This window comes from Lonchura striata, chromosome 11 (assembly GCF_046129695.1).
Source record: "Lonchura striata isolate bLonStr1 chromosome 11, bLonStr1.mat, whole genome shotgun sequence".
Classification (NCBI taxonomy): Eukaryota; Metazoa; Chordata; class Aves; order Passeriformes; family Estrildidae; genus Lonchura; species Lonchura striata.
Window position 1 is genome coordinate 11,647,008 of NC_134613.1, and position 27,984 is coordinate 11,674,991.

The 27,984-nt window shown below is 36.9% G+C and overlaps 2 protein-coding genes across 5 annotated transcripts in view; one reads left to right on the forward strand and one right to left on the reverse strand.

Annotated features, from left to right (window-relative positions):
* On the forward strand, positions 1–25,003 carry CCPG1 (cell cycle progression 1). Of its 4 annotated transcripts, none has more exons than XM_077785892.1 (10): positions 1–111; positions 4,377–4,448; positions 8,268–8,382; positions 8,879–8,958; positions 9,164–9,371; positions 13,397–13,645; positions 16,622–16,743; positions 17,766–19,180; positions 20,344–20,429; positions 21,683–25,003. In XM_077785892.1, exons 2-10 carry the CDS (start codon positions 4,389–4,391, stop codon positions 21,718–21,720), a joined length of 2,373 nt encoding a protein of 790 aa, XP_077642018.1. In that variant the 5' UTR covers positions 1–111; positions 4,377–4,388; the 3' UTR covers positions 21,721–25,003. The 4 variants fall into 4 exon arrangements, with proteins under 4 accessions (XP_077642018.1, XP_021393086.1, XP_077642016.1 ...); XM_077785890.1 differs by lacking the exon at positions 21,683–25,003 and adding an exon at positions 1,656–1,713 and having other exon boundaries at positions 23–111; positions 20,344–21,087; XM_021537411.2 differs by lacking the exon at positions 21,683–25,003 and having other exon boundaries at positions 20,344–21,087.
* PIGB (phosphatidylinositol glycan anchor biosynthesis class B) overlaps positions 21,077–27,984 on the reverse strand; it is a 7,676-nt gene continuing 768 nt past the window's right edge. The window contains exons 4-12 of the mRNA XM_021537413.3: positions 27,363–27,467; positions 27,088–27,218; positions 26,419–26,559; positions 25,967–26,018; positions 25,339–25,550; positions 24,088–24,152; positions 23,100–23,310; positions 22,158–22,338; positions 21,077–21,556 (exon numbers count right to left, since the gene is read on the reverse strand). Coding sequence (XP_021393088.3) covers positions 21,425–21,556; positions 22,158–22,338; positions 23,100–23,310; positions 24,088–24,152; positions 25,339–25,550; positions 25,967–26,018; positions 26,419–26,559; positions 27,088–27,218; positions 27,363–27,467 — 1,230 coding nt within the window. The 3' untranslated portion in view covers positions 21,077–21,424. The remainder of the gene's footprint in view (positions 21,557–22,157; positions 22,339–23,099; positions 23,311–24,087; positions 24,153–25,338; positions 25,551–25,966; positions 26,019–26,418; positions 26,560–27,087; positions 27,219–27,362; positions 27,468–27,984) is intronic.

A 27,984-nucleotide genomic window follows, 5' to 3' on the forward strand; every position in this document is an offset into this window, starting at 1 on the left:
GCCCCGCGCGCAGGCGCCGGCCCGGGCGGGCCGGGTTGTTTGTGACGGCGTCACCGGCGGCTGCGGCCGCGGCCCCTCGTCCGTGCCGGGCCCCGCCAGGGCCGCGCTCAGGTAGGCGGCGGGACCGGCCCGCGGGGGCGGCCGCCCTGCCCCGGCCCGGCCGCGGGGAGCTCGGGGGGCGCGGCGGCTGCCGCGGGGAGGGGCCGCCCGGCGCGGGGCAGAGCCCGCGGAGCCGGGGCCGGGGCCGGGGCGGCCGCAGGCGGTGCGGGCGGCGCTGAGCGGGGCCGCGCGGGGCGGCCGCGCCGCTCGGGGGGCTCCGGGCAGCGCCGTGCCGGCCCCGGCCCCGCGCGCTGCCGTTTGCCAACTTCCTTCTGTGTCATCAGCTGCCGCTGCCTCCCGGCTGATGCAAGGTGCTCTGTTTCATAAACAGCGTCCTGGCGCCGGGCCGCGCTCGGCTCAGGTGCGCTCCGGGAGCACCTGCGCGGTGCCAGGGGCCGGCACTGAGCCGGGAATGCTCAGCCTTGCGGGAGACTGCCTTGGGGAAAGCACCTTCGTCTTTCCTTCATAGCGAGGAAATACTCTATGTCTAATACGGGTTGCTAAATATATTCTTAGAGGAGAATGTTACTTAGGGGAAGAAATTATCACTTAGTAGAAATAATAAACTTCCATGAGAACCCTGAAATGTAATAGCACTGAACCTATTTTTATTTCTGTTGTGCCACAAAGAATCGACTGTAGAAGAGAACTGAGAGTTTTTGCTTGGAATGACAGCTCAGCAAACTCTGTGGAACACATTCATGTTTCTCTTGGTGCCTGTTCTTCATCTTTGTCAATGCTTATTGAAGGTTATATTTTAGTCTTGAAAATCCTCTTTTTAGATGATTGAGCTTTTTAAGACTGGTATTTATTCTGCTTCACAGTGGATAAATAGGATGTGGTATCTCAGATTTATTTTTATATACGTATCTGGGATAACTTGGTATGGTGTTATCAACAATACATATGGCTGTAAGCTTTTACACCTTATGCTTCTGCTTTGCATTTCACTAAGGATAGGAAAATAGTTCAGACTTCTGAATTCGTGCCCCCCAAATACATACAAATTGAACTCCGAGCATAATGGATATTTAATTTGTCCAGATAGAAATTAAGAAGGTGATGTCAAAAGTGGCAATAAAGATACATAGTGAGCATACAAAACCAGTGCATCACGGGATTGGTTATGGTTTGTTTTTCCCCCACTGTTTCCTTCTGTCTTGGCCTGACATACAGGAGATGTGTAACACTCTAGTGTATCCTCCAGTTACCCCCACTGTTACTGGACTAAAACCCATTAGTGTCATCTTGATTCATTAGGAAGTTTGAAGGCTTTATGTCTTTTTAATTCCTGCCCAAAGCCATCTTTTTTTTTAAAAAAGTTGCATTCAGGAAGACAGTGGCAGCATTTCCAGCCCCTTTAGGCTGCTTGGAGAAGCACACTGGGTCTTAGTGGGTCTTTGTAATTTGCTGGAGAATCAAACTGGAGATTTTGTGAGTGGGTCAGTTTAGCCATTGGGTTCAAATTAGTCTTCTTTTTTTTTTAGTGTACTTAGGGGATTGAATTTGACCTCAGATTTAGTTATGATTATGTGCATTTTATTAATCTGTTACAGAAATAAGCTGTTTAGCTGATGATTGAAGTTTAGGATCACTGTACCTCACTGTACCTAGGTAATTTTTTTATTAAAGCTTGTAGGTATTTTTAATATTTTAGATCTGAGTAATAAAGTGCTTTAATTTTGGTAACTGTTTTATATGTGTATGTTTGCTGAATGTAGCTGTAGGAATACATTTACCCTAGAGATGCCCTTCAGTCTGATGCCAAGCTATCTGTTGTAATTTGACTAAATTTAGCAGTTTTGACCATAAACCTTAGTGTTCTTCTGATTATTCTTTTTTTAAATGACATTATTTTTCTTAATATTAAAAATATGTAATATGTTAAAATATTAATTAAAATACTATTAGAAAAATATTTTCTATTTTTGTGATTTGTCACCTGTATGCAGCTAAACATGCACTATTAGTGTAGTATTCTGGTTGAATATAAATAAATAACTTCCAACTCAAGGCCATTTATCAAGATAAGTATGCAAGAGAAAATAATGATTGTTTGTCTGCTTGTTTCTCTGTTTGTTTATGTAATATATTTTGATGATGTTGGTACCCATGGAGGTTTTGAAACTTTTGTTTGGGATGGGAAGGCAGGTGTTTATGTGGAGCCCAAAGCCATGGTTGTATGTTGAGAACAGAAGATACCTTTGGGTTTCTGTAGTTACGTGTCAGTGTGTTTTTGGCTGGAGAGGGGGACAGGATGGTGTTTCTGTCATGTTCACCAGGCCCAGGGTGAAATGCTGAGCTAGCTGGAGGAAGAGAGATGTTGCAATGTCCAGCACAGAGTCCGCCGTGACAAATTGGGCTTTCAAAATCTGTAGATGCACTTGTGTCAAACTGTACTGGTGCCATGAAGTTGTCTTTTGAGAATTCACTTCAGATTTTGCTGGGCAGCCAGTGATATTTCTGACAGGTGACGAGTTCTGGTGTTGGGAGTTACCTTCCTGTGAAAGGAATGCTGCTGCTGCTGCCTGGTCAAATTTAGAGTAATTAATGACAGCAAGCAGATGTCGTTGTCACAAGTAAACTCTAGAACTCAGGCTTTGCCATTTGGGCATTTGTTATTTTGATGATTGAAGAAGTATGATTTAAAAACAAATCACGATTCAAAAAAAAAAAAAATCCTTGTATGCAGTGTGATTTAAAAAACCCAAACAACTCAAACCAAAATAGATTTCTTCCCACCCCCTCCCAACCTGACATTCCCTGGTTAAGATTCCGGGAAAAGCACTAATGAAGGAAGAAAAATATCTACAGGAAAATGGCAACCTTATTCAAAGTAGGGCTTTATTAAAAAATTGAAATTCAGTTTTTCTCTAGGTTTCATACCTAAGTTAATTGTTAGTGAATATTTGTTCTTAAACTGTTATTGTGATTGTCACCATTGCCTTTTTTTTTTTTTCCTTCGGAACTATAAATATATTAGAGTTGATGAGAAAATAGTTTTATCTTAGAAAAACATGCAATAACTACCATATGCAGAGATATGAGACACATGCTTACTGTGTTTTCTGAGAAACCTAAATGGAATTGGAAGTTTTATATTTTGTTGTGCCAATTTCTAGCCACACTGGTGTACTTAGATGTTCTCATTCAAAGTTTTCTGTATAATTTCTGTGTTGAGAAACCAGGAGTGAAGACAGGATTGATAATAAAGTAGAAAGCAGTTAAATTTAAACACATAGATGCTTTCCTCTGTGTCCTTAGTGGAATTAACTCAGAGTGGGAAATAAAGCAGGTGTCTGAAATTCTGTGATAAAAGCTTTATTGAACTGTGATTTCATTGGCTGTTTTATTATGTTGATGCATACTATAACAGGCAATTGTTCAATTTTGGGAAGATTTTTTTCCACCAAGATGAATCCTAATTTATTATAGTAAATCATAGTAAATTTTATATAACAACTCTCTGTATTTTATTTCAATGAACAAGAAATATTTTAAACTTCTTTATAAAGTCTTTTTGGTAGTTAAGGACTTGAAAAATTGATCTGAATATGATGTTAATGAATACTCTGTATCCCTGGTTAATTCCTGTTAAAAAGGAGAAAAGATATACAGGCAGCTGCAGCTGGACAGTTCTCTTTTGAAAGTCGCTACCAGTCATCTCGTAATATTATTTTAAAAAATTTATACTTTGGGTTATTTTCATTCTGTTTTTGTAGTTGCCAGGTACTCTCAATTTTCCTCAGAATCAGTGTATTTGAGAGTAGTTGAAAGGAGTGAAACAGGAAACATTGATTTTGCCCAGTAGTTGAAAAAAATTAGTTTCAAAAGACCCTAATCTGTTTCTTCACAAAAAAACCCCAAAACTCACTGTTTTTCTTGAATAAACTGTAGTTTCTGTGCATGAAACAAAGATTTAATGTTTGAAAATTTGTCTGTAGCATCTTCTTTTAACTTTAGTTATTAATTTATTGACTGGCTTCTTGTGTGTGTGTGTCTAGTCTAAGAGTTTTTGGCTGGCTGAAATAAGTATGTACCTAGCAAAGCTATATTTGCTCCAAGTATAAAGAAGATAATAGGAAATAAGTACAAAAGAATATATTTTCTTTCTCAACTATTGTTCTGGTTTTCTTTTGTCAATTCCAGAACAACAATTTTTGTGTTAGTATATTCTTCTGTAATGTCATGATTTCCATTCTTCTGTTTATTTATTTTTCAATAGAGCAGTGAAATTGTGTGTCTTGGATATTAAAAGAGTCTACTTTTACCTGCAGTGTGCTTTGAAAATGTCTGAGAATTCCAGTGACAGTGATTCATCTTGCGGCTGGACTGTCATCAATCACGAGGTACCCAGTTTCACATTGGTAAAGTTCTGTCAGTTTAAGGCTATCTATATGCACTAAAATACTGTTTCAGCTTAGTAATTCTTGTTTTGTGTGGATCTTGGCATACTAACAGAGAATATAGAAATTTAGAAGTAAATAATGAAACTACTATTTACAAAAAAAGTATATTTTTACTATAGTTTATACAAATTTTGATATTTAAAAGAATTTCTTTTTCTGCAAAGGTTTTACTTTGAAGAGCTAGTAGAATTTTAGTGGCATGCATTCTTCTGTTCCACCCTGCCTGAAAACATTAGCATTCTATGTATCTTGTCTGTTGTTACTAATATATTTCTTGTCCTCCTGGATAACATGTACTCTCACTAAAAGAAACAAAGTTGGGAATACTGAGCAGGAAAAATACCTTGTACAGAAGGGAATGATTCCATGATTTCCCCAAGTTTTTTCTACCACTAAGGTATCTGATCCTAATTTCAGCAGTGGCTGTTCAGGAGCAGCCCTCTGTCCTTACATTGTCTTCCTTACAGAAAATTAGGATAGGGACAAGTGTTATTCCACCACTATAATGGGACAGGTGTCTGGATCTGATGTGGGTGTCAAAGTTTGCATTGTGTGGATGAAATCAGTGCTGTCAGTGGAGTCTGGAGAGCAGGAGTCTTATGGCAAGGTCAGCACTTTGTTTGATCAAATGACTGCACTGACTGTGCTGGTTGACACAGTGCCCTCAGCACCTGCTCAGGTGCAGACACATAAATGTAGGTAAGGAGAGTGTTCTATGTGTTTTATCTTCCCTTCCCACAGTGGACAAGGCAGGTCTGGGTTGCTCAGAACCTCTGAGAAGCCCTTCCTGGTAGTGTGGGTATCCAGCATCCTTTCTTCCTTTAGTCCTGAGGATTTCTGTTTCTCTGCAGATCTTGGCTGATGTGTGAGTGTAGGATGGGTGGGTTGGTTTGCTTGTTTGGTTTGGTTCTTACGTATTTAGCATTGTCTTGTAAACTGAGGAGGCCATTGAGCCAGAATCCTCAGGACAGATGGGTTGACAGTTTTCCTGGAATGACACTTAGGTATTGCCTGCATCTACTCATTGCCTGCCCCAGAAAAAAATTCAAGGACCAGTACTTGAGATATTTCACTCAGAGGAAGAAAACAGTAAAAATGGCTGAAGATCATGCATAGTTCTCCATGGCACACTCCCCTGTTTTGCAGACTGATGAAAACGGGTAACTTGGAACCAAGCTATTAAAAATTTGTGATTGCACTCATGTTTTGACAGTTCTGTGTCACAAGTGATACAGTTGGAAGTTTATAAATATTGGGCCATGCTTTCATTTCTGTTGGCAGCAAAGTATTTAAGAGATGGTTAAAACTTCTTGTCCTTGCTTTTGGCTGGATGACAGGTTGGGAATCTTGTCACCAAAAGAAGCAGAAAACTCATGCACTCCATTCCCCAAGGCCAAGTGGGCTACAAGAGTGTACAGGCTGCTGGACTCACAGAGTTCAGATAAAATTAAAAGGATTTAGAGGTTGAGTTCAGCAGTTGAGTTATTCAGCTGTGAAGTGCAGACTTTATTTTCATTCTTGGGATGGTTATTTTACACTGTAACTGCAAATGAATTATGCAGTCTAAATAAGCTAACATAACACAAGTTGTAGGATGGCTGGGATTTGTCTAGCTGAAGCAGAACAGATTTCTGTGACATGGAGATTTTGTGTTCCTAGTTATTCATCCCTGATTCAGTGAAATAAAAATGAGAAAACACTGGTGTTTGAGAGCTGCCATTATTAGCATTCTTCTGATAGGACAGCTTTGAATCTGAGCATGAAGAAAACAGAATGGATGGGATGGCCAGGTACCCTTCACACATGGACTTCTGTGTACTGCACTGAATTGATTTGGATTTTTAGGGGTAGAACTGTGGGTTAGACAGATGTGGAGTACTGTGGTATGATTTTCTCACATACTGTTGTGACCTGTATTGATGACGACACAGTGGAACCTGTTTGTGGATAGGTTTTGCAGTGAGTTGAGGGGCAGGAAGTGGCTGTTGTCCAGGCTGTGGCTGCAGGGAGCTGGCAGCTGTGTGGGTTTGGACAGAGAAGCAGTGCTCTGCATTGTTGGACTGCTCCAAGAAAGGACTTGCTAATTTTGTGTAGGAGGGTAGGGAGGTGACAATATCTTTTCTTGACCTCTTTGCTATTGCTGAGATGGAAGAGTGATGAAGGTCCAGCATCAGATCAGTGGATCAGAGAGTTCATACATTCACACCTGTGTGTTTCTAAGCATGGCTCACCATGTACTTAGCTAGTCCATTATCTTGGATTCTTAGCTAAAATTGTAATCTGTCTTAAGCAATACTCCTGATGTTTTTCTTCTTGTGGAGCCTGGGCAAACTGAAATGTTGTTATTCTTCTTATTATTCACAATTTAAGAAATGAACATACTGGTTCTATCACACCAGAGAAAATTGTCACATAATAAACCTGTATACCTATCTGTAAAACCCAACCAACGCAAATTACTTTGTATTTTCTTTCCTCAGCTTTCAATCAGATTATAGTAAATTACTTGTAAATGAGAGGTAAATTTCTGCAAAACACATGAAATCAAAGTTGTGATACTTATGTAGTCAAAAGGAAAAAAGATACAAAGTGTATTAAAAAGAAAAAAGATACACAGTGTTTAACAGTTTACCAAAGCAGTTAATTTTTGAAGACTTTTAAAAAGGAAACATAACTTTGTCACATGACTATAGAATGTATCTTATTCAATTCTTTTTGAGGTATCTAATCTTCCTGAAGTACAGTCTCTGTAAGAACAAAAGCATACATTTTTGCTTGAGTCCTGAAATGAGACATCCAGGGAAACTGATCTGGAAGTATTGCTGCTACTGTAATTTCACACCTGCTGTTGCAAAAATAACTATCTCTGTTTACAAAAACAACTCAACTTATTTATGGATCAGTGACTTAGTATTTTATCAGTTATGTTTTCCATGTTTGTAGTTTGCTTTACTGGTGTCTCATCACTGTTTTTAAACAAAAATTACAATAAAAAGATTAAATATTTGGAATTGTCAAGCATAGCGCTTGACTTTAGTACCCTGCAGTCTCCTGATGTTCTTTATTTGCAGTTCCTGTTGTGCTCTGGTGTTGTTGCTGCCTGGCAGCTGACTAATAACAAAAGCTTCTTTCTGGATTAATGCCAGAAATCCAATATAGAGTTTGTATAAGTATTTGTTTTTGAGGTGTCAGAGATGTACTATATAAGCAGCCTTTCAAAATTTCTTATGGGACTTGAGATGGAATAAAGTTATACATAATTTTTCCTGGCAGTAGTATTTATTGGAGCTCATGTTGGAATGCTTGAAAGTTCTGTTTCTGGGAGGGTGTGTGTATTTGCATACAATAGATGGACCTGGGAGCAAGAATTAGATCCCATATTCAAAACCTTCTCTGTTTCTCTAAATTCTGTTTAATAAACAGGTCTAATAATGACAATAATAATAGTTGTTTAAAATGCTCGGTGTAGTTGTTAATTAATGCCCAAATTGCTGTAATTTTTCCCCTCGAGAATTGTCCTTGTCCAACTTTTTTTAACCTTGGTCATGAGTATTACACACTAGCACTTGTTTCACTCTAGTTAATTAGTTGGTATTTCACTTGCTTGTCTTTGCTTAAAGTTGTCTTCAGTTTTAAAGGCTCAATTTTTATATTTCTGTTTTTATTACTAATATTCTGTTTTCTTTGTAACTCTTTCTTCCTACTTTACTATTGGAAACCCCAGTAACTGTAATGTCCATTTAAACTCTTCACCTTCAGGGTTCTGACATAGAGACAGTGACCTCAGAAAATGGAAGCACAAATGACAACCATGAGTTTGTTTCAGAAGAATATGTTTCTTTGCAAGAAGAGGAGCAGGCAATTGATGTGCAAGGTAAGATATTAAGGGAGGAGCAGTTTCATGAAATAGGTCAATATTTCTTGTAGCATTGGCACAAAATTAGTATTTTGAATAGATCTTTATGTGCTTTGTGGACCTCTGTCAGAGTATTTGCTTCACCAGTGTTATGGAAAATATTAAATCGTTGACTTTATAAAAGTATTTTTTCCTGAAATATGTGAAATTAATATAATGTTTTTCATTTTGTCTATACTTCAGATTTGTTATAGAATAATGTCCACTATATAATATCTATATATAAAATGTGTTGCTGTAAGATAGTTTATAGAAGTGTTATTGATAAAATAATTATTCCCTAGAAATGTAATAGATCAAATAAGAATAATTTAGAAGGAACCATCAATGCTTGTACTCCTAAAAAATGACATGACACTGTATTTAATATTATATGGGTGTGGGCATAATTTATGGTTGCTGCTTTTAATCCCATATTTGTTTGCTTGTTTATTTCCTCTTTTTATTCATATAGCTCAGTGCAACAATGATGAAGAGATCCCAGCAGTAGATAATACTCTAACTGGTTTTGAGGAATCTCAGACAGTTACAGAGGTAAATTACATTACAGACTACATTATTCAGAAGCTTCTGTAAACCCCATCTGTCAGTGGCAAGAAATGTTTTGAAAGCATTAAAATAAAGACACAAATTTTTCCTTTTCTGAAGTTCTAACAATTCTTGGGTTTTTTTTTTTGTTTGTTCTAATTATTTTATGGTTTTTGTGTCTGAATAATTCTCACATTGTCCCTCTCTCTAGGGAAATAAAGAAAAAGTTCCTGATGATGGGTCCTGCATTGGAACTATTAGTGATGATTCTGACATTGTCACACTTGAAGCTCCAAAACCAGAAGAAACTCAGAGTCAGGAGGAAGCTCCAGCTGATGGTGAAGAAGCTCAGAGTTCAGAGGATTTTAACATGGGTTCCTCCTCTAGCAGTCAATATGCATTTTCCCATGTAGAAACTGGTAAGAGCAATACAGTCCTATGCAACTGTGTGCAAAAATGTCACCAGGGAAAAAACCCAATCCAATCTTTGGTTAGGGAGCCCATTTCTTGTGGAGAGAGGAAAAAATAATGGTTTTGTTGAGTACATATCCAAGTATTTGCAGTCTCTAGGAAAAATCTAGGTGCCCTCTACAATTTTGTCTAAATATATGTCTGCGATCTTTTTATTTGAAAGCAATCTTTCTCATTGAGTGTTCACTGTTTTAAATGGAAAGTTAATTTGTAGCATATTTTGGAGAATTAAAATTACTCTTAGTTAATAGAATAATTGTAGGTTTTCTCTTGGCAATATTTTGGGCTTTATATAGAGTTGGCATAAATGACTAGCAAGTGGGAAATGATTTTTGGTGCCTTGAGGACTAAGCAGTATGGTTACAAAAACTTTGTACCACCTTCATAGCTACGTATTGTATATTTATATATTTAAGATACTCCCAGTGCTTGGCTGAAATAAGCAGTGCATTATAATCAGGAGGAAGGAGATGAATATTTGTCCAATGAAGAATAATAAACATAATTCCAACAAATCTAAACAAAAAACTTCCTGTTTTGTTGCTGTTCTCTAGTCTTCCTCTATAATTATTTTTAGCTGCTTATTTGTAATCTCTTCTGTTCTCTTTGCTCTCTATGACACCTTTGTATTGCTGATTTTTGTCTTTCAAATTCAGCTTATTATACAAGCAGGATTTTACCTAAAATACTGTTTTACCTTAGAGTAGGATACAGCATCATTAAATGTTCATGTATCTGTATAGTATCCACTGGAAACAGAATGTGACAGCTTAGCATCTAATTATAACCAGTGAAGATTTATAACAAAGCTGTCACCTTCTTTAAGTCTTCTGGGGTATCTGACTTAATTTTTAAGTTAAGATTTAGTTGACTTTATTTTTTTCTTTTAGGGATGAGTTCTAAAAGTGTCTTTTTTTCCCCCTCTGTGTTTTTGTACACAAAAGTCAGTTGGCTGGAGAAGCTGTGGAAGATTCCTGATTGTGTAAGGGGATGGGGAAATGAGGTGAAAGAGCATGTATCTCGCAGTCTTCCTTTTCAAGGTGGTGTGATTAAATTTGATCAGCTTGTGCAAAGCTGATTGCTTAAAGCTTGCATGGAGTGTTCTTATAATTTTTGAAAGCAATCTGACTTGATCTTGTCATAGTCATATTCTAGACAGATGCTGAAAGCCAATCCTCACTGGAGAACTTGGCTAAGCTGTGGGTGTCTTATGTGCTTCTTTAAAAGATTTTAACCTTGCATGTAAGTTTGGAGCAGATGTCAGTAAGGTTTGTAATACATTTGAATGTGTGTGCTGGATTGATTCAATGGATAGTTCTTGTTGGATTCCAAGCTTACATGTAACTGGCAAAAAGAATTTCATCTTCCTAACATAAGCTGATTTTAGCATGATCTTTAGTGCTGGGCATTCAACTGATCAAGTATTGCAGAAAATGTCAGTACTCCGTACTTTTGCAAGTACTTTAAATGCTGAAGTTTTAGAGGTGACAAAGAGTGTCAACAGAAATCTTTGCCATCCATTTCCTGTTGAGTGTTCTTCTGTGTTGGAAAAGGATAAGCCTCAGATTCTTCCTAATGTAGATACTAAAGCCTTCTACAAGGATTTTCTGCCACTTCTTTTTGCAAATTAGTTCCTGTTTAGGTTGTCTTCATCATGCAAACAGAAGTGTTTTAATATTGCTTCATGAATGAAGTTCAGCCAGCAGAAATACCCATATGCTACAGTGAACTGCATCTGAGCTGTGTCCGTGCAGAGCTGTCAGCTTAATCTGATTTCTGGTATAGATCTGACACTTCAAAATCACAGTAGAAACTAGGATTTTGAACTGCTATTGTGGTCACACTTGGTTTCATTTGTAGTCCTTTCCATCCTAGTTCTGTTAGAGCACAGCTTTGTACTGAATTCTTACAGCAGCTGTAAGGGAGTGTCTTGCCTGAAAGTGTAATTGCTGTTGACAACATGACAGTAAGTGCTTATGAATGTCTTTAAGTATCTTACAGCATTTTTCTTTCTGATAGTCATTTTTTGACTCCTTTCCTATTCTTTGCTGTCCAGTGTGTATCCAAGAATTTTCCCATTTGGTGAGAAGCAGCTTGTTCCTTGACCACTTTTGTATTACATGTGTGTAAGCTTCTTTGGTTATTGAAAAACCCTAGAAATCCCCACAGATGAGCAAGAAAAACATCTCTTACTAAGTTTGTCCTGTATATTTCTCTATAATGTCTGAGCTCTGCATTTTAGGAACGCATTCTGAATGTTTGCCTTTGTTTTTCAGGATTGGGAATTATGCATCTACTTAAATGACTGGGTCTAAACTTCTAATTTCTAAGTCCATGTCCAAGTCACAGTTTAAGTGATTTGTCTTTATTGCAAAGTCTGCTTGGTTGGTCTGGTTTGACTGATTTACTAAAATGCAGTTTTTTATTAAGGGAGGAAGTTGTCTTTCATAATCTGTACTTGTCCATGGACTTAGAAATTAGAAGTGTTTCAGATACTAATTGATAATCTTTTCTGGGCTTGAAATCACCTCTTGTAATTTATTTTAAGTGAAGAATCTTAAGTGGTAGTGCATTTTATAGATAATAGCTAACACTGCTTGGCGTTCTTGTCTGTTCAGTGATGTGTGCATGGCTTTGCTCAAAATGATTTTTCAGTTGTGAACTGTTCAAGGACAGCCTCTCTATATTTGTATTTTTACATTCTGTATAATGACATCTGATAAGAGAATGAACAACCATATTTCTAGGAGGGGCACTTGCATTCTGTGACTGTGAGCAGCAAAATTAGTGTCCAAGCAGGAGCACTTTGTCATGTCTGGAGACTTCACTGATCCCATTGAATTTATTCCAGACATGTGAATTAGGTACACAATGTAGATAGTTGAAAGCTGATTTTCTACCCAATTACTGCTTTCCCTTGATATTTATCTTGCACTTGAAAGTTACGCTTTTAAAGGAGGGAGATTAAATAATAATTACTTACATACTGGATTATATAAATCTATTTACAGTACATGCAGCAAACATTTGTACAAATGGGAACGAGCAACTACAGCTCTGTTGTTATTTTCCTGGTTAGAATATGTGGCTTTTGGGCCATTGGAACGTGAACATACAAAGGGCATAATAAGTACCTAATATTGCAAAAATTATAGAAAAGTAATTTTTTTAAGGTTAAATTTTGATTTTATGTAAAATGTTGTCCAATTTACCAAAACTCCAGTCTGGTAATAGAAGAATGTTGGGAAAGAACAAACAGAAAAGCACTTGAGCGGATTTTTTTCCTGTGCAGTAGTGGTTGAAAATGGCTTTTTAGAAAGGTGGGTAAAGATGTTAACATATAGTATATATAGATACTAAAAGTAAACCAAATTGCATATTTAAATACATTTATATATTAATTTTGAATATTTATAATAGCTACATTAATGGAACTGTAATGGAATTTTTTATGCAATTGCATGCAGATCACAGAATGTAGTTTTTTGAGAGTGTGTAACAAAACTGTCTTCTAGGAGACCTTCTTTTAGCAAGTCTGTATATTGCTTTTTCATTATTAAGTATTTCAGTTTTAACTGAAATTTTAGTTTTAGCTGCAAGAGAAGGAAAACTGAATTCTTTGTCTTTCTACTTCACAAAAATTTGCAGGGACAGTACATGTAGATGCTTTAGGAGACAGGATTGACTGAAACACTTTGCAATTGGTGAATGATAAGTGCCACACAGCTTTTTAGTGATAATGTCTTGATTCTCTATTATTTTGTTTTAAAAAAAGAATTAAACTTTGGAGACCACACATTCCTTGCATAATTTCCAGCAAAACGATATCATTAGAATTTTAATTTTGTTTTATTAATGTTCTCAAAGATAAACACCAAATCTGTTTTGCATAAATATTACAGATCTTGATACTCAGTTTGCTCTTTACCGCAGTACTGAATGCATTTTAACCACCGCTGTGCTTGCTTTTCAGTTTTCTCATCTCAGGCCAGCCCCGAGGAGTCCAGCAGCGACGAAGGCAGCGGCCCGAGCGGCCCGGCCGTGCGCAAGCGGCGCCCGCGGAGGCGCGGGGTGTCGGGCTCCGAGCCCGAGGCGGCGGCCGAGCCCGAGGCGGAGCCGGCCCGGGACGAGCAGCACAAGCGCCAGTTCAGCAGCGGCCTCAACAGATGCATCATCCTGGCGCTGGTGATCGCCATCAGCATGGGCTTCGGACACTTCTACGGTGAGTTCGGGAAAGCGGCACACGCCGAGTCCACATCTATGCTCTTTTATTGTGACTCCGATGGTTTTTCTTCTTCTTAGCTAACAACCTCAACCTAAAAATGAGAGAAAGCAACTGCAGCTGTAGTGGTAATACAGGGAGGTCCTGTAGCAGTGCAACTGTATGTAATATACACTATTCATACAGTAATGTGGTAAATAGTAATTTTTCCTGAGTAGCTCTAGTTTTATATGAAAATATGCCTTTCTAAAAAGACACATGATTCAGTTGGAGATGGGGATATAATTTTCTTTGGATTTGGTGTTGACTAATAGGGATTTAAACTTTGGCATTTGTTTTGAGATTTGTATTAATTTTCACTTGATCCCATTTTGGTTTTATTCTCAGGTAAACCTGAAGGTAAGAGACTTGAGTGATGTACTGTGGATGCTGTGCTCGCATTCAGATTTACTTTTTAAACCATGCATGTGTATGTGTACGCACACATCCAAATATGTATGCATACTTACATTACGAAAATAAAACAATAATCACATCTCATGAATTGCTGATGTGGGATTATAGGAACAACTAATCCAGTTATACAAACACACTTTATGTAGTAGTAACTGGTGTGAAAACTGGTGAGCATTGGCATGATACAGGCATAGAGGAGCACAGTGACCACAGCAATCTGTGATAGTGCTTGTGAGGGAAACTTGAGATTTCAGTGGTTAATCACTTCACTCTGTTTAGTTTGGTGCTAATGATAAACACTATCTTTTTAAAGAACTTGGAGATCTGTGGATGAAAAATACACTTCGAACGTGGACTCAGGGCAATACATTTTTTTAAGGAATTCACTTGTTCATTCATTGAATCTATACTTCTAAATAAAAATTGTCATCATTGATGACAGTGATGGCAGCATTTTTCAGCAGAAGGAAGACAACTCTGTGTGGCTTCAGTTGTTGCTTCTTCAAGTGAAAGTTCTTCATGGTTATGTGATAACTTTCTACCACAAGAAAGGAAGTGAAGTTCTTCTTCGATCTTCCTGCTTTTAGGTTGTGTTTTTTTGAACACAAACTTGCAGAGAGAAGTCCATCTCCCTAGATGACTACTTTGTATTTTTGTGGTTCAGCTTGGAATTAATGTTTCCCACAGCATTCTTCTAATGTTAGGCTAATAATGTTATGTAAGAGGATTGGAAAGCATAACATTTTATAAAATTACTTTTCTTTTTTTGAATCAATATCAGAATAGTGTTTTCCATTTAGCTAGAGCTCTAGGACCCCCTTAAGACTTTCAGAGATGTAGAAAGCAGCTAGGTTTAGATTTTAATCAACAACTGTATCCTCATCAGTATGAAACTGAGTTAACTGGCTTTATGATGCTCTAGGAAGGAGAACTAAAAGAAGGCAAACTTTGCAGGTAACAGATGAAGCTTAAATTAGGTAGAAGGTCCTTGCCAGAAAAATGTCTCCTTATGGACATTCAGATATTTAACCAGAAACTGCAAGGGGGACTATAGCGATAATGTTAGGGATTTGGATTTGTTACTTAAAGCATCTGAAGAATACTGTGACTTAGAGTACCAGCTGGAAACACAAACCAATAACTGAGGAATGGCACCTCAATATGTTAATTTTCAGTGATGTTAAATGTTATTTTTGCTTACTGTACCTAAATTAGGATTTTTGATAAGGAGAGAAAAAGAGCTTTAAGTGTTTTTCTGTAATTCTGTTAGGAAGAACATGAACCCCTTAATGCTAAATGATGATCTTTCAGATGCAGGCTTTTAGGATTGTTAGGATTGTTAGGATTGATGGATTTCCTTAGAAGTATCTATTAAAGATAAATATTAAAACCAAATTTACTGTCAGTATATGAAAGGATCGATGCTCTCAAGAAGTGTTTACCAGGACTCTGCAGACTTAAAATCCTTGCTGTGAAAATGTTGCCTTTGCATAGATGAATTGAACTATTATAGTTCAACTTGGTTTAATATAACAGTCTTTTTTTAAGGTCACACTTTACAATAGATAAAAATTAAGAGAGCACAAAACATTCATCAGTGTAAGTGTATCTACAATATTTCTTCTGTTTAACAACACATCTCCCCCTGCCTTTAAATACAGAAATAGAGCTCTGAATAGAGCTATACAGGTATTATTTCCATTATGATAATTCTGCATTGGTTTTGAAAGAAACACCTAAAAATTGCTGTTGCCTTCTTCTCTAGAGTCAGTTCAAGAGAATCTTAAAAACAAATATATAAAAACTACATCAGTGTTAGGATTTAGAGAATGTGTGTTAGGTGAGGAAGTACCAGTCAAGAAGCTGTTCTTGACAAAAAATTTTGGTGGCTAGTACAGCAAAGATACTTTTTCTGAAAACCAGGGTGTCTCAGCCTTTATCTGGCAATTGAAAAATGGGACACTTGCTTACTCTGCAGCCTTTGCTTATGGATAAGAAGGACATGACAGGGCCTGCAATACTTGCTGCTTTGTGAGCAGTGTGTAATAATTGTATTTCTGTATGAAAATTTAAACACTGTGCTAATCCTCTCTTAATCATGTAAATCAATTAATACTCAAGGTTGTAGTTCTGAAGTGGATAATGCATGGACCAGTAGTTTCCATTTTATCCTGTTTTACTTGCCTGTTACTAAAAAACTTACAGAGAAATCACAAATATTCTTTCCTGCATAACTTGTTGGTTTGGCTCTAACTTATTTCTGTGTAGTTTTTCAAAATTCCTTTATTTTTTATTAATGAAAAAACAGTGTAGAAGCAAAATTTTGGGTCTGAGAAATGGTTTATCATTGAAAAAAACAATTTTGTTACAGGTAAACAGTTACTGGTAAGGACAGGGCTGAAATGGCAAGTTAAGAATACTTTTGAGATTTCAAAGAGAATGAAGACGATGTTTAGGTTCCTCTGTTCCTCTGCTTACTCTAAGTCAGTCTATCAAAATAAACGTTTTTTATCTTTGTAGGTACAGTGCAAGTCCAGAAACGGCAGCAGCTGGTGACAAAGACACGTGAAGTAAAAGATATGAAAGATGACCTTTACCAGTGCCAACAAGAGCAAGGAGATCAAGTGCACCACAAAGTGGGGGTAGGTGTGGGCTTAGCTGGAAGTCATTGCATAATTCTGTCATCATGTGTGTATTTTGCACAAAGTGAAACGAATTTCTCACACAAATCCATTAAATTTTTGTCTTTAGTAAGTGCTTTCAGAGAACTTTCCCCTGAATTCTTGACAAATGTTCATGTTGATTGAATTTGCTCTGGAATGTGTTTAAACATACTGGGTTTTATGTCTGTATTCTAGGAGTTAGCTGAACACAGAGACTCTGTTGCCCTGTGATACAGTGCCAGGTTGTCATTAATGAGGACAGCTGAAGTAGAAAATGCTTGTTAAAACATGTTGAACCTACAGGTTTTGTCAATTTGCTTTCTAAATTATCAATGGTTATTAACTTTTTAAATACATAAGCTGTACTCCTTGTTTTTTACTGTTGCATCATCTGGAGAGAAGATTAGGGAGTATATTTTTTTTAGGTTTTCTTTTATGTGTCTGTTAGCAGCATTTGTATGTAATTCAGTAAGTTCTAGAGCTTGTCAATGATGCCAACACACCGGGCAGCTCCTTTTGTTTTGGTATATAGTTACACAAACAGGTACTTTCAGATTAGGTTGAAAATCACTTTGTGAGTTTCTGCCCCACTAAATGTCTTTGCTTCTGCTAATTTTTTTTTTTGTAATCTGTAAATCCAGCTTGCTGAACATAAATCAACAACAAAGATACAAATTTTGATTTCCTTTTAAGATGTTAGACTTCATGTACCCAACTGACTATCCTTTAGCTTGTTAAATCAATACAAGTGAGGGGTGATGACCTCTGGCTGGCTGGGAGAGTTTCTCACATGGTCTTTGTTGCCAAGAAAGTGTGTGATAAACAAACCCAACTGAGATAAACAAACTAGCTCTATTTTTGCATCTTGCTGTGCATGTTTCACTGCATCCAAAATGACAAGTAAGCTCTGTTTGGGCTGCCTTGGTTTTTCATCTTTCTAGCTAAAATTGTAACAATTCTCATTGTAGTATTTCTGCTTGTTTTCTTTTTGTTTCTTTTAGTCACTCAAGGGAGATCTTGCCACATGTTTGACCTTTACTGAGGTGGAGAAGAAATCCTTTGATTCTCAAAAAAAAAGTCTTGCTGCAGAAAATCAGCACCTAAGAGAATCTCTAGAGAAAGAAGAAAAAGCTTTGGCCTCACTTCAGGAAGAATTAAGGAAGCTAAGACAACAAATTAGGAACTTAGAAGATAAAGGTAGTAGCACTGAATCTATTGTAATAGAAAATCAGAAACTAAGGGAGCATTTGGAAGAAGAAAAGCAAAGGAACAGCAATTTTCTCAGGCAAAAGGAAACACTCTTTGCAGAGGCACAGATGCTAAGGCGAGAACTGGACAAAGAACGCCATGTTACAGAAGCTCTGAAAAAAGAACTAGAACAGTTAAGTTCTCGTCAAACACCTGACAGCACTGATGATGATGATGATGATGAGACATTAAGAGAAAATCAAGAAATAGAAACTCTGCGAGGAAGACTGGCAGAACTAGAAAAAAAGCTAAACTTTGAGCAGCAACGCTCAGACTTATGGGAGAAGCTGTATGTTGAAGCAAAAGACCAATCTGAAAAACAAGAAATTAATGAAAATGGACAAAAGAAAGGTGCTAAAGGGCAAAGTAAGAGTAGAAAGAAATCAAAGGAGACATTTTTTGGTTCAGTTAAAGAAACTTTTGATGCTATGAAAAATTCCACAAAAGAGTTTGTAAGACACCATAAAGAAAAGATTAAGCAGGCTAAAGAAGCAGTGAAAGAAAACTTGAAAAAATTCTCTGATTCTGTAAAATCTACATTCAGGCACTTCAAAGATACCACAAAAAACATCTTTGATGAAAAAGAGAAGTCATCAAGTGATAAAAGGTATGAGGCAAACAAGAAAGCTCGAACTTTTTACCGAGACCATAACTCCTACGAGAATCTGAAGCACATGCATTACAGGGGACCTCACATGCCAAAAGAATCCAGAAATGGAAGGAAACATCATTTTACAACATTTGAAAAAGATTCAGATTCCCAGAAATGTCTCAATGATCATTTGTGTAATAGAAAACATCAGTTTGCCCTGAAGGGCTGCTCTGGGATTTTTGAATGTGCTCATCAGGAATTCATTAGTCTCTTCAACAGAGTTTCAGATCCCATCAGGGTGGATGAATTTAATCGGCTAATGAGAAAGTATTTGCAGCAAGTTGTTCATAACTTTCATCACTGGAGAGAACTAGAAAATTTCATCAATAAGTTTTTTCATAATGGATTGTTTATACATGACCAGATGCTGTTCACTGATTTTGTTAATGATGTCAAGGATTACCTGGAAGATATGAAGGAATACCAAAGTAATAATGAGAAGGTTTTTGAGGATTTGGACAAATACGTCTACAGATACTACTTCCACTATGATAACTCACCCCAGTATGGACCCAGGTTTGTTTCCATGTTTCCTGAACTTGATAACACAAAGAAGTGTTTTTTGTAAAGACAACCAATGTCCTTGTTGAGATGGATGGTCTTTGAGCAGGTATGTGTATGTATGTATACAAATACACACACACATATGCTAGAAGACTTCCTGAAGAACTTAGTGGAAATATTAGATTATGTTATATAAAGTGGATCTGTAGAACCTTTATATAAATTCTGTGTGTGTGCATAGCACAATCTGATGTTTCTACTGGGTTCTTTAGAAAATTGTAACTGCCAGTAGGATTTCTTGAGACCAAACAGCTCTGATTGACCATCTGATCGAATGAGGAACTGTCTTGGAGCATTAACTGGGGCTTCCTTTTTGTCGTTTGCTGAATGAAGTTTTTGAGTATATTTGAGGTGTCTCTGAGTCCTGTTCTGGCAGATACATTTCACTATTCTCCTGTAGATTAGGTAATACTGGGTTAGTCTGTATGCCCAGAGCAGAGCTCATCACACAGCAGGCTTTAGTTAGATCCTGACCATGACTTGAGTTTTGTTCAGACTTGCTCACGATGGTCCTTGGTGTTAATTGTTTCCTGCATTCCTTTCCTGGATCTAAAGGTGTTCTCAGGGCTTTACAACTTTACACTTGTATTATTTATAATTTCATGTACTTTACTGCAGCTGCAAGTCTGAACAATTAACTGCTTTAGGGTTACTAAGTATTGCGTGAAGTACCACTTTTTTCTATTGAAAGCTGAACCATAAAGGTGATAGTCCCATTATCAGCTACCCAGTTAATGTGGTTTTGGCAAATACGTAAGGTTTATGATTTTATTTATAGTCCATCTTATTATCAAATGAACTTTATTTTTAAATTAAATACCTAATTTGTGAGAATTTCAGTTTGCAGCAAAACAATTCCAAATTCTTTTATTGATACTGTTATCCAGAAGCTTGTGATACCAGCTGCATTTTTATTTTCAGAAAGCATTTCTTTATATATACCATCTTATTGATGATTTAAACAAATCCCTCCCCCATTTTTCTTACAAGCTAAAGGACTAGTTACTACTAATTTTATTTCCAATGAACTTCAGCATGTTAAAAGCTGTACTTGAAAATGTAATTGTGTTACAAAATGCTTTTAGTAGTAATAAGGTTTTGTTTACTCCTTGCAGTCGACCTAAAAGACCTTATACACAAACTGAAAATTCCAGACATGAAAAACAAGCTCAGAAGTACCAACACCGTAATAAAAGAGAAGGTAAATGGTATAAACATGGTCGCACTAATGGAAGACACATGGCAAATCTTGAAATAGAATTGGGGCAGCTGCCCTTCGATCCAAAATACTGAGTAATTTATTGTAAAAATTAAGATTAAAATTCACATGCTCTCTGGAAACTAATTGTTTTTCAACAAAGCAGCAAAATGCAAGTGTTTTTTTTCTGAATAATTTGATTTTTACACATTTTTGTTAACAGGCAGAAGTCAGGCTTTCTGATTTGCATATTCTGTACCGTTGCTTTAACTGTTCTTTCAAAGTAAAGATAGTTTGGGTGCCAGCAGTATTGTTGCAGAAACTAGGCATGCCATGACCTGTGTATGAAAAAAAAGCTTAATTGCATTCCATTAGTGTAGTTAAAGCTTGAGCCATGCATAATGTACCAACTACTAACTCCAATGTTTGATATACTAACTTCATCTCATGCTTCAAAAAATAGATCAACATTGTGGTAATGTATTTGTTAGTGTTTTGTAACCTTATATTTGCTTCCTGTCTTTGGGGGGGGTTCAAGAGCCTGTTGAATTGTGAAGAATTTGCTGTGCTGCATTCTAATCAGCGTGCTGATTTAAACACTTGAAATGTCTTGCATATCTGCATATTGTAGAAGAAAAATAAAAGAGACATTGTGGGTAAACGTCTTTATTTATAAAAGAAATTCAGCATAGTTATACAGTTCTATAGAAACAGTCCAGTCTTGTCTGTATTTTGTTGCTTAAGTATTCATATGGTAATTTTGGTCTTCCCAATGCTTTCTAGTGTTGTAAGGTAGGTCACCAACCCCACCCTGCCCTACTGCTACTGAAGCTGCCTTCAGGAGGTTTTTGTGTTTGCAGGCAGCCATGGCTGCCTCATGGGACCTCCCATTGACTTTCCCAGTTTCCGACTCCCTGCTTTCTCCTTTTGCACCATGAGGAGTAAGCATAGCTACTGCTATGCAAAACTGATCTGGTCCGAGGTCTAGCCACTGATCTTCAGAGATAATTCATTTCAGTTTTTCTCCTGTAGATGGAGATGTGGCTTCCAACTCGTCCTTGAGGTACATGAGTATGAAAGACAGTGGCTGTTTTCTCATAGTCCCTTAAAGCTAGAAATGATGATATTTCCTACAAATGAACATACATTAATTTCCACAGTATGAAAACACAGCTGAGAGCATAAGAATAGTGTTCCAAAGTTTCTTGACAACTATCAGTTCAACTGTCCCTGGGAAGCTTTATCCTTTATTTTAGGAAAGCCTGCTAGAAAAAGAAGCACCCATCCTGTTTGATCCTGTCTGGAGCAGATATTCACCAGCCACCGTTCTTTGAGTGCATGGACTTCATTAAAGATTTGAGGGGTTAAAAGGTACTGTGACTAAAGGTGTTTTTAGTTTCATTGTTGCTTACTTAAAAGTGCAGTTTCTGGGAACAGATGGCACATTTGTTTTAACATGGATTGAGAAGAATTCCATGAAGAATTCCATAAAGAATTCCATACTTTGTGGCCTGTAGAATTTGCACAGAGGAGAGGGAATAGATGAACAGTAAATATATAGCAGTGGAATTATATCAATAATCTTACTATGGGCTAGAGGGGTCAATTTTAATATAAGCTATGTTTTAAAAAGTTGTGAATAACAATTTTCAAAAATTTTAACTATAACTCTTCCCTAATTTATTTTGTAACTTATCCTCAGTAGTTTGTTTCATCTTGCTGTTACCATACCTTTTCTAGCACATTGAAGAGGATCAAGTGACTGGGTAATAATGTGTCATTGTAAAACTCCTTATTCAGCCAGCCAAGTGGGTTAGAGTAAAACATATCTGCTTCATCAACGTAGCTCGCATTGCCAGTTAGGTCTGGGGGACACTGAAGGAATCTCATTTTTAGAGGACAGTGAACATGACTACGGAGGAAAACAAAAACACATTTCATGATAAACTGACCAGAACCAGAGATTTGAAATGATTCATCACTTCAAAAGACACCTCAGTCAAAACAAAAATCAATTAAATTTTTTTCCTCGGGGTAGTATTTTCTTCCTTTCAATACTTCATATGAAAGCAATGTAGAGCTAGCAGACTCATCTCCAAACTGCTGGGAGTGTTGTTAGCAGTTAACAGAAAATACATTTAATAAAAATACCATTTGCACAACACCTATTTCTTAAAAAGGTACTTTTCCATATCAGCTTCACTATTTATATCTGCTTTAACATTGTGTTTATTTCCCAAAATCTACTGAAAACCTTTTGCAATGACCTAAGTCACTGTTGTAATGACAGTTCTTTACTGCCTAGTAAAATTTTACTTCTGCCTACTTTAGAAGTAAAATTGATAAATTTTGATTATAACAGTTAGTGTTTAATTTTGCTAAAAATGTTGCCATAATGAAGAAGTGTGACATACTTAGTGAAGTAATTAGACTTACTGCATATCCTCATACAAAGCTATTTCACAAAAATGAGTAAAGCTTAGATGCTGAATTTTATTCTGTGGTATAAGCATTTGGCTCATGTCCCCTATTCACTCTGTATTAACTGTATGAAAAATCAAAACTCTTCCTGTATACATTTATATATCTCAATTAAGCCTTGGAAAAAAGAAATCTTGATTTCTGGTGAAGAGTTTGGATTTTAATGTAGTGCACTGTTAACACTTCTAATACCTGTAAAATGGAGTAGAGTGGCATGGCATCAGGATGAAGACAAAGGCTTGTGACTGCTGAGAGTGATTGCAGAGCTGCTGGATGTGACTCATAACATCCAGAGTGCCTCGCTGGTGAACCAAGCCTGTGTACAGAGCTGGGATTAAATTGGATAACAGCAGGAAACTTGCTGTAGTTTTCTTCCATGCTTTCAGATATTTCAAAGAATATCCTATAGAAACATTTGAGTAAGTTTGGGAGATAAGCAATTCACACATTTTTGAAAGTATGTTAATACAGTGGCAAACCATTACTCAGTCAATAACAATACTTTGCTTTGAGACACTTTACTACACTGTTCTTGGAGTCTTTACCCCTTGAATGGAAATTCAAACGCTTTGCACTTTTAATTCTTGGATTTAACAGAGTAAATCTTAAGCCCACACCTGTCTCCTGAAATACAGAAATACAATTTCAAAACCAGTGCTTTGTCTCTTTAATTTATTGTAGTGAAAAACAGTCCTTTCAATGGTTTGGGTGAATGATATATGGCAACTTACTGATGTATTCTGATTCATGCAAGTCCACATAGAGCCAGAATAAATGGTAACTACATGTGTATGGCTGTGGTATTCTTTTTCTCCAAAATGCTGAAAACTACAGCATTCCTTTATTGTTATTAAATTTTGGCCTCCTGGCCTTGGAAAAGCATACTCCTTCATTTTTTTTCCCATCTTCAATCACTGTCCCTTTTCCCCACTTTGCTTGAAGGAGCTAATAATTGGAAAAGGCACACAACTGTTATGTTTTTGCAGGAATACTTTTAGCCATGCTAAGGATTCTTTATCTGTGCTACAGTCACTTGCTCTCACTCATCTTTTTTCTTTCTCTTTTTAACTAGCTGTAAGAAAGGACTAGGTTAATTCTAAGACTCCTTGATCAAATAAGGTAAAAATGGGTAAAAATTATATCCAGGTAAGGTTGCAAGACATTTGAAACCAATGCTTACCACAAAATATCATGCAGAATGGCAGTACTGGATAGATGAACCTGAATTCCTTATGGCTCAGTGTGCTGTAATAAAACATACAGTAGTACAGCAAGAAAGTTAAATGCTTCAGTTCTGTTGACAAAATGGTTTAGAGCACAGAGGATTGGAAGAGCACGTGGATGTATTAAGAAGCTTTTGGTATTGAAGCATTTAAGAGTAAAAATCCAAATTGTCACTTCTAAAGAATATAATTTAATTCAAATGTACTTATTATTTGGTTGGTTTAAACCAAGCACTGGTAAAAATTCCTACAATTAAGTGGTCTGATTCTTTGACAACTAGATGTAATTTAGTACTTCACCAATCTGTTTTCTGTAATAAGACACAATAAATAGTGTGGATGAAAAGCTAAGATTCAAGTACCCATGTGTATCTAGCAAATTAACACTCACCCCTGCTAATACAAAAATACACAATTTCCCATGCCAACTTTTTGGGCTTTTCTGGGGATTACTGCAACACTCATGTCTTGGGACTCAAAGGGCTTCTTACAAAACTAAAGGAGGTAAAAAAGTCCTATAGCCAAGAGCTATTTCTAGTTTTGAGTTGGAAAGAAATTGCATTTCTGGTCTTGCTACTGTTTTACTGTAGTCTATTACTATGATAGTATTTATTGCTTAGTATTTATTTTTTTGCTGTATTTTATTCTTGTCTGAAAGTGTCTCTCCTGTTTAATCTACAGTTAATTCTGATGCTTTAGAAGAATCTTACCTTTTCTTATACTTCTGAGCTTACAGTGAGGAATACAGCCTTATGATAGTTAAGAGCTGTGTATAAACTTGTGAATGGAGTACATTTTAGAAGTCTAAGAATCTCTTATCTTACTGGAGATGTATTAAAGAACCAAATGAAATGATGTTTTCATTAACAGGCATCTAGTGTACTCAGTTTTCTAACTAGTTCTATTTTTGTCTAAACACCTGCTGGGTGATTGTTGGTTTTGGGATGTTTAAAATTTAATTTCATGATGAATTATTTTCTTCTGTAAAGGTCTAATCAATTTTAAAGATTCATGTTGGTGGCAACACAAGAAGTAGTATTTGCACAAAATTCTAGAAGCAGCTTTATAACTGATTGCATTTATTGGAGTGTTTGAACAAGTTTTCTATCACTTAACCTGAATACTACGCTGCTTTGTTCTGGAGAGGACAGGAGTTTTGCAAAGAACACAACCAGTGAGAGGCAGCAGTTCCACTCAGGAGAGATTACCTGTACACCAGCACTGTCCAGATCACTGCCAGCAGAAGGACATGGAACCTCCTTGGTGCCAGTGCACAGCCGTGAATAAAGAATGGCAGATGGGGACCCAAGACAACTGGGAGTCCCTGAGTGAAGTACCAGTGCCAAGGGTGAGAGCCATAAGATGTTCCCAAATTCTGCAGCACGTTGAATTTCAAGAAGTTCAGCTGAACCAGTACCCACTGGGAGACAGAGGGGGTTAAACACAAATCCAAAGTCAAACCCAACAGCTACATTGAATTACACAGTCATCACTGGTTCTATATATTACATTTTCACTCCTATTTCAGTTGGCTGCTTTTTTTTTTTTTTTTTTTTGTAACTAAGACTCAGCACGGACTTCTTATATTTAGCAATTATCATGGAAGTGTGTAAGTTTGTAGTTTTTTGAGAACTATTGAGGACTGAGCATACTGATTTTATATAGTATGATTTGAGAAATCAGTGTTCAAGGGTTTGTGGCTTAGGATATATTTAGAGATCATAGGCCAGACACTGTCACAGAAGCAAGAGAAGCTAGAGAAATCTGAAATATCCATCAATGCTAAAATACTAAACCCCAACCTTCTTCTTATAAGTCAAGTTTAAAACAGCTTACCTCACCAAAAAACACACGGTCAATTATTAAAGAGGTTCCTACTGTGACCAATCTGCAAAAATGGAAAGTTTGTTGCACTGATATTGCCTGAATTGCTTTTGTATCTTCTCCAGCTGTCAAAACTCTGATTCCTAGTATCTCTGAGATTATCCATACTCATGGCCATTTTACAGTGGCCACTTGACATCACCTGGTATCCTTGGCACAATCACAAATTAAGCTGGAATATAGCTCATGTCTCACCATCATGAAATCTTGCCTGGTGCTTTTCTGCAGCATATACAACAGTTTAAAGGAAATATGCCCCATCCTTAAACTTTTGCAAAAGGACTGTATTTGTTCTCTTTTATATTTACATGATATCAGGTTTTTTTTTGGCTTATCTGCCTTTGCAGTGGCAAAACCAATCTTAAGATGTAGCTATGCACAGTTTAAATTGAGAAAGAACTTACCCAACTGGAATGCAGTTGTATAGGATAAGATCTGTTTTCCTCTGTTCTTGCAAAAAATGGCTGAAGACCAAAGGCATCCACAGGATAACAGCAGTGGGACGAATAACAATTGCAAGTGCAACCAAAGCTAAATACTTACAGCTAAAAGGAAGAAACATAAAAAACCCAACAGCTTATCAAAGGGTCTGGTCAATTCTTTTGCAGTCAGTGACATTTCAACAACTCTCATGTCTCTGACCAAGTTTTTCATACTGCAGGTAACTTCAACTCTCTGAGTACAGATACTCTCTCTTGCTTAGAAAGCTGCAACTCCAGAATTGTTTTGTAACAATTGAGTTACTAACTAGAGGTACCGACTTTAAAATAGCAAGTGGTAAAGAAAATTGTGACCACAAATTCACCTACATCTCACCCCCAAAAGCTTTTGTTATCTTTTCCCAAATTACTATATATTCCAGTGTTTTAAAGTTTAAAATCACTTTGCAAAAGGAAAGAAGGAAATAGCTAATTTTACGTATCAGCTACAACATAATCTTAAAAAATATTTAGAATAAATACTAGAGTACTACTTCCATGAGACATACTACATGAATGAGGGGGCTTTGGTTGCCTTAGATGTTGTCATCCCAAACAAAAAATTATCAGTACTGTTAGGAGAAAGTTTCTCACCTGTTCCCCATCTTGGAGCCTTTTATTGGATAGAAGGAAAGAGCAAAAATGCTAAGAATAGTCTCCATGGTGTTTGTTAGAGTTCTGGTACAGGAATACCATGTAAACCAGGAACAGAGTTGGCAGAAGAACTGGAAATAATTATGAACACATTAAAAGAAGTTCCCCTAAATGAAGGTGGTAATTCTTCAAGGTGTGACAAATAATTTTGCTCTTATTTAGAATGCAAAACCAGTGTTTATTAACATGCATAATTTTTAAAGGCTGTGACTCACCACGAACTTTGCTGTTTCTGAATTTTCAAGGTGTTGCACTAATGAGTAAAGCTTCACATCAGCAAAAGCAGCCAGCACTGCCTGTGCAAGCCTAGGGACCCAGATCTGTGTAAGCAGAGAGAAAATTGTACTTGCAACAAAACAAGGTAAATTCCAAATTTTAAGAGAGGACTGAATTAGTGAATGACTGTTCAAGTATGAAAATAGTGAATTGGTGAATATTCTCTATAACTTATCATTTTAAAAATTAAGTAGTAAGGGCCTTGGGTAAGGATAGTATTTCTGCCAAAACAGAGAATGTCTGAACTTCATTGAAAGTGTTCAGAGGTGGAACGTAGAATTATCTGCTTTACATCTCAAATAGAAATCAAAAGGGACTGTTGTTAGTTAGTTCTTGTGGGTTGAGTGCAAATATACATTGCTAAACACTTTGGGAAACTTAACTACCATGCAATATGATGTAGTGGCAAACACAATCAGTATGAAAATTCAAGAGATTGATGGAGACCAAGGATAATCCTCTGCACTTACAGGCGTCACTGTTGTGACTGGAAATCTATGAATGAGTTCTGCCCCCGTGGGAAGTCAGTGGGGTCTCTGTGCTCACACATCTCTAATTGCC

Coding starts and splice junctions, on each gene's coding strand:
- CCPG1 (XM_021537411.2), top strand. CDS start 4,389: ATGTCTGAGAATTCCAGTGACAGTGATTCATCTTGCGGCTGGACTGTC. Junction 8,383..8,878: donor GCAGGCAATTGATGTGCAAG/GTAAGATATTAA, acceptor TTATTCATATAG/CTCAGTGCAACAATGATGAA. Junction 19,181..20,343: donor TCACCCCAGTATGGACCCAG/GTTTGTTTCCAT, acceptor TACTCCTTGCAG/TCGACCTAAAAGACCTTATA.